The 6966-nt window shown below is 39.8% G+C and overlaps 1 protein-coding gene across 1 annotated transcript; it reads right to left on the bottom strand.

Annotated features, from left to right (window-relative positions):
* Nucleotides 1-3662: 3662 nt before the first annotated feature.
* Nucleotides 3663-4181, bottom strand: LOC145283935 (protein CFDP2-like). The gene has a single exon (XM_080133034.1). The coding sequence runs from the start codon at nt 4179-4181 to the stop codon at nt 3663-3665; it is 519 nt and encodes a 172-aa protein (XP_079989160.1).
* Nucleotides 4182-6966: the final 2785 nt, after the last annotated feature.

Below are 6966 nucleotides of genomic sequence, written 5' to 3' on the forward strand. Positions count from 1 at the left end.
TTTTTCCTTGCAAAATATTTAGAACCCCCTCCAACTAGCCTCCTTAATTCAGGCCGGCGTTCTGCCAGGGTCTCCCAGTTCTGAACAGGAATCTTAAAAGCTTTAAGATCGCTTCTTTGGTCGATGTTGAGGACGTTTTCTAGTCTTAAGCTCGCCGTAAAACAACTGCTTAGGCAGCTTCACATTCTCCATTCGAACAACATGACCTACCCGGCGAAACCGGTTCCTCATTACCATTGCTTCGATGCTCAAACACCCAGCCTTCCCAAGAATATCCGTTTCAGGTGTCAGAGACTGCCATTTCACATTTAGAACTCGTCTAAGGCATTTCTGATGGCATCTCTCGAGTTGCTTCAAATGCCAACGTTGTGTTGCCCAACATTCAGATGAGTAAAGCAAACAGAAAGCACACAGGTCGATTGAACACTGACCTTGGCTCTGACAGATGTCACGGTCACACCACAACCACTGTTCTAGTGTTCCAAATGCCGTGCTAGCCCTCTTAATGCGAAGACGTATCTCCGCATTCAGAGAGCCATTTTACAAATATACCAGGTAAACCAAGTGCAAAGGAGATTCAAACAATTGCACTTAAAGGGACGGTTAGAATCTTAAAAAGATCTCTCGGTTGGAGTGTCTAAAATAGCAGGTGTATGTTTGGCATCTGGTAGGATGCCCCATCCCTGGCTTAAACAAAATGATAAGAAAAATGAAAAAATAGAGATTGTGCTACCCAAGTACACAAATGTGTCCACAACATCAAGTCTATTCCGCCCCCCCCCCCCAGATGTTTGGTTCAATGTACGGAGCGCCAGGTGAATATCACTTTCGGCTGATAATTAAGCCTAAGGCGTCACATGCTGCTGAAAAACAATTCACTATATTTTGCATATCACGCTCTGAGTGAGATACAAAATCATCATCATCAGCATAGAGTAGTTCTCTAACTAAACCTAAAAATGTTTGTGACTTTGCATTAAATCTTCTTAGATTAAATACTTTGCCAGTAGTCCTAAAGCGGAAAAAGACACCTTTATCGCAATCCTTAAGTGCGTATGCAAGAAGCACTGCGAAGTAAATTGAGAAAAGAGTAGGAGCTGTAATATCCCCCTGTTTCACACCGTTGTCAACGGCAAATTTCCCAGATAGTTGCCCGTTGTATGCAAGGCGAGCCTTCATATTTCTGTGGAATTCTTGGAGCATCTTGACAAAGGTAGGAGGACATCCGATCTTTCCAAGAATTATTCACAAGGCAATGCCTGTTTACGGTATCGAACACCTTTGTGAGATCCACGAATCTATCTATCTATACTCCTATAAATTCGATTTTCTTTTGTGTGTATTGATATTCATATTAAAACCCTCTTTTCTATTTATTTAAAAATAAAATAAAATTTTCTTATATATGGCTTGTGGAATTGCATTCACTAGCAAAGGATCTAGCTAATTTGCATATTCTTTTAAACATTCATTTTAATTAATTCCTAATTAGTTTTTTCGGTTTTCTAATGGGATGATCATTTTTAGTTAACTATTACGTGTAATTATATTCATGCAGATATTCTACATGATTTATACTTGCATAATATTTGCGTAAAAAGTTTACAGTAAACACAAAATTGTTTCCATATATATTTATGTATACGTATATATTTTTGTTTAATCTATCTATCTATCTATCTATCTATCTATCTATATATATATATATATATCTATCTATCTATATATATATATAAGTTAACGTGTCTGTGTGTGTTTCTATGTGTGTATGTGTCTGTGTGTGTCTGTGTATGTAAATTTCCCTACGCAATAACTCTGTTAATTTTTAGTCTACAGACTGAAAATTTGATATACAGGGTACTGAGATTTGGGAAAATCTTTGTGACCGGTTTTCGGCCAGAAATATGGCTGTTAAGGAGCCAAAGTTCAACGATTTTACCTTTGAGAACTCTACCAAACTCCTCTGACATTTTCGGGTCTAAACACTTGAAATTTTAGATATAGGTTCCTTGGACATGGATCTAACTTAATAACTTGATTTGATGCTAAAACAATAAATGTTGAAGGGTCGTAATAGGTTCGACCTTTCAGACAACAAATATCGAAAAATTGGCTAAAAACATTAATATCTTCACCTTCAACTGGGCACTTTTCTACAGGGAGGGGACGCTTTTTTCACCGATATTTTTTGAAAGTTATCCTCTCTTTCGATTGTCTAGCCTTTATTTTAACCTATGTCACATTCAGTTTGGCGGTGGTCGTAATAGCAAAGACGTTAGGTTTTTCCCCGTCCCTTTTCTGCATTGCGGTACGGGTTCGATCCTGCCTTCCTACTACCACTTTTTTTTTTTGCTCAACATACACCTCCAAACATCCGGGCAACGCCGGGCTGAAATGCTCGTACTTGATAAAGTGGCAACTGTTGTTCGATGCACTTTTCCTATAGCTGCCTTGCAGTAAATATATCTACAGTGCCTCTAACCTCAGTGAAACCGCATTGCGACTCAGGAATGATTAACGGACAGACGTTTTCGATGAGCTTACTCAACAAGACTCTCGCCAGCACCTTTCCTGCCGATTCAAGAATCGTTATCACTCAGTGATTATCGCAGCCAGACTTTGATCCTTTCCCATTGTAGAGAGTGACTAATCGGCCATTTATCCAATCCTGTGGTACCGGTGAACTCAGCCAAGACTTTTTGATCAACGTGTGTAATGCATTGGCTACATGCATCCCTCCATGTTGAAGCAGCTCAATTGGAATGCAGACTGGTGCTTTCCCAGCCTTTATCCTCCCCATAGCAGAGACAACCTCAACGAGTGAGGATAACTTATCCATGTGATGAAGAATATCAAGCTGAAGCAAGCCACTAATAAAATTTTAATCGATAGTTGATGGGTTGAAAAACAAATCAGCAAAGTGCTCCATCCATCGCTTTCTGATTTTATCTGGATCTTTGATCAGAGTTGACCTATCTTTGGACAGTAAATGGTACAGAAGGAGCAGGCTTTTGGCCAAAAACCTACTTAAGAAGACTATATAGATCTTTGGTGTCTTTCCGGTCGTAAGCAGATTAAACCTCTGCAGATATATCAGAACACCACGTCTTCTTCATTCTCCTAAGCTCTCTCTCTCTCTGTAGAACTGCCTTATGCTCCTTGTATTTTCTTTCGACAACTGTTCTGTTTCTGACATTGTTATTAAAAAGTTTCTCATGGAGAAACTTTTTCTCTTCCAAGAGTGCCTTTATCTCTTGATCATTATCATCAAACCAGTCTTTGTGTACAGACTTCTTCGGACCAAGTATCTCCCTTCCAGAAGTATATATCTGATCTTTAAAAGTTTCCCAGATATCATCAAACTCAACTGTGCTTAGTCTTTCCTCCAAAGTCATGCGAATTGCAGGATCTCTTAGTTTGGAGACATCAACACGTTTTGGAGCCCTAACCCCCTGCGATTCGAATCTTTCTACAGAATGCAGAGCTTAAAATTTTCACGTACCAAATTGTGATCAGTTTCACAGCCAGCACTACGCAAGACGCGCACATTGCACATGCCTCTCATGTCACTTTTACGTGTGAGTATAAAGTCGATCATATGCCCATGCTTTGATCGGGGGGGGGGGGAGCTTTATCCATGTGACTTTAAACTTACGCAAAATTTAACGAAAGAATGTATTAGACACAAGATTAAATTCCGAACAAAGCTGCAGTAAAAGTAAACCATTACTGTTAACTTTGCCGATACCATAACAGACAAGGGCACCCCATATATCATGGTCCTGACCAACACGAGCATTGAAATCGCCGAGTACAATCAGCTTCTCTTCAATTGGTACACATGCAATGGTATTTCGAAGAGTCTCATAAAAGGACATGATGCTTTCTTCTGTGGATTTCATAGTTGGTGTATACACTGACAGAATAGACAAGTAACGACCACATTCCAGAGGGAACCTGAACTTCATGAGACGATCAGTGATTCCAGTTGAATACTCAATATTCTCAAGAAGAGTGGATCTAATCGTAAAGCCAACACCACCATCCCGTTTCATGCCTTCCGGTTTACCTTTCCAGAAAAGTGTGTAACCCAACTTCACTTCAGTAATTTGGTCTTCACCTGATAGCCATGTTTCAGACAAAGCTGCTATATCGATGTTTAATCTTTGTAGCCCATTCATAACTAGTGCCGTTCATCGTTCGGGACGTGCCTTTATTTCCAGATCAAGAAGAGTGCTAACCTTCCAGCAACTTATGTTCAATTTCATTTTACTTCTTGTAATTTTAAAAAATTTCTGTTGTTCCTGCTGTAGTGAATCGCCGTTAGCCGCAGTAAGCCAACCAGCTTGATTCCGATAGGACGTTTTTTTAGTGCACCTTTTCTAGCATCCTCCCATACAATGGGTGAGAAGTGCTGTTCATAAATAGGACTGCTCAGTCACAAAAATCTCCGCCGAAGAGTGTCCCTATCAGAATAAATCGGAACATTATAACGATGTTAAGATTCTTGCCGCCTATGTGTGAAATTATGACTGTGTACCGATTAAGTCTGCACATATCGACATGCCTTCCTCGCCATAGGACTTTGAAAAGTGGTTAGATAAAAATGATTTTAGAACCATTGGGATATCTGTACTTCGATGGATTTAAGTGGCAGAAGCTGGTACAACACCAATACCACTCACTAAATCCCAGCAACTATGACCCAATGACAAGCTAAAAAAGCAAGATGATTGGTAAATGCGTGGATCGCAGGTTTTAGTTCTGAAGTCCCGTTTCCTAGATGGGTGTCAGAACAGTGACTTAGGGCCCATCACTCCTAGTGGCATTAATGCGCCCCCTAATACCAACCAGGGAATTTCTACGTACCGGCGTACATACGTACATACATTTTAACAGACAAGTGAAATTTATATTATAGTCTAGCCTGGGTTCCCGGCGTTGCCCGGGTGTTTGTAGGTGCGTGTTGCGCAAAAATATATTATGATCTGGGAAGTATGTGAAAACTTCTCGCAGAATCTAACCAACAAGAGAACCCCGATGCAAAAAGCCTTTCGTGGACATACACAAATGCTCGCGCACATTCTGCCCTTTATATATTAAACTAGCGGGGGTACCCGGCGTTGCCCGGGTGTTTCGAGGTATGTGTGCTCTTAAATAAAAAAGAAACACGTGGGGGGGATAAAAATAAGGTAAGTAGGTAGGATCGAACCCGAAGCCCTGAGGTGAAGTTGGAAAATAAAATGTGAAAAAACATGACACGTTAACCGCTCGGCCAGCAAGAATGAGTTACTGCAAGCCGTTTTAATTTATTTAAGAAAAGAATTGGCAGGTGTCCGCACTTAATGACGTCAAGTGAAAGTCGTAGAGCTAACATTTTGTGCGATTTCAATGGCTATTCAGCAGTTAAAATTTTCTCTGGTACATTTTTTAATGAGGTCAATAACCCGGTTTGTTTGTTTTTATCCAACTTTGGGGAAAACCAGCTTCCCCGTTTATTAGGGGAGCGTCTCGAAATGAAAGCAACCGTCTGATATGACGGTGATAAGCGGAAATTGACCAAACGTTACACGGATTCGAATCGAGTTTCGCTTTTTTTATACCGAAAAACGAAAGCAACACGCGGCGATCTGAAAATGTGGAATATTTAACATTTCAAAGTCGAGTAAATTAAATAGACAGGCGACCCCCGTTGTTAACTCGTAGATATTATGATTTCAACGTGATATAAAACGTTTAAAGAATGAGCGACAGCCTCGAGAACCCGTCGGATAAAAGCCTTTTGTAGACATACATGAAAAGCGAACATGCACACACACACACACACACACACACACACACACACACACACACACACACACACACACACAGTTTCGCTTTTATATATATATAGACTAGCAGGGGGTACCCGGCGTTACATATACGGCATAATCACGTTGACACACCGGTTCTCGTCAGATCACTGAAGTTAAGCATCGTTGAGCCTGGTCATTGCTAAAATGGTGACCAATTTGGCAATTCCAGGTGCTGTATGTAGTAGGACGTCAACATCTCCCTGCAAAAATGTTGAAAAAACCTAACGTCGTCATCTCCCCTAACGGGGATATACATGCGAATAGGGTTGGTGCTGACTGCACACCCGGCGTACCCGGGTGTTTGGAGGTGTGTGTGTAAAAAAAAAGTTGGCTGGGCGTTTGAAAGAGTAAAAGAAAAAAAAGAGTTTTAGTAGAAGGTAGGATTGAATCCCGAAGCCTTGATGCGAAGGTGGAAATAAAAGGGGAAAATGGCAGACACCCAACCATCTCGGTCACGAAGAAGAGGAATTGATGTGTTCAGTTATGGTTTATAAACTGAAATATACAAGTGCTAGGAAGTGGCGTGATATTTGACCTAGTTTTGATCTGCAAGCCAGTTACTGTTTCCCCGTACCCCATCATTTGATTTTCGAAAACGCGGCGAGCTGGTAAAAGTCGGGCAAATTAAATAGACAGGCGACATCCGTTGTTAAGTCGTAGATATTATAATTTAGATGTGGTATTAAAAGTTTTAAGAAGGAGCGAGGCGACCGAGCAGACCTCGGAAAAAAGCCTTTTACAGACATACACAAAAAGCGAACATACATACATACATACATACATACATACATACATACATACATACACACATACATACATACATACAAATTTTCGCTTTTATATATATAGACGACCTTCTACTTATCGTAATAAATAATTTTACCAAGAATTTTTCATAAGTTTTGGTTTCGGTTTCGATTATTGCTGAAGGAACCCACGTTATATATAGATATATATATATATATATATATATATATATATATATATATATATAAGTTGGTGCAAAAATAAAGTCGTTTTTTCGAGTTCAACTTAAAATGTAAAAATCATTATTTTTGCACTAATTCTACATGTTTTTGTTTCGGTTTCGATTCAAGTTGATGCATCTAAG

This window comes from Euprymna scolopes, chromosome 8 (assembly GCF_053919585.1).
Source record: "Euprymna scolopes isolate OS-2025 chromosome 8, ASM5391958v1, whole genome shotgun sequence".
In the NCBI taxonomy this organism is placed as follows: domain Eukaryota; kingdom Metazoa; phylum Mollusca; class Cephalopoda; order Sepiida; family Sepiolidae; genus Euprymna; species Euprymna scolopes.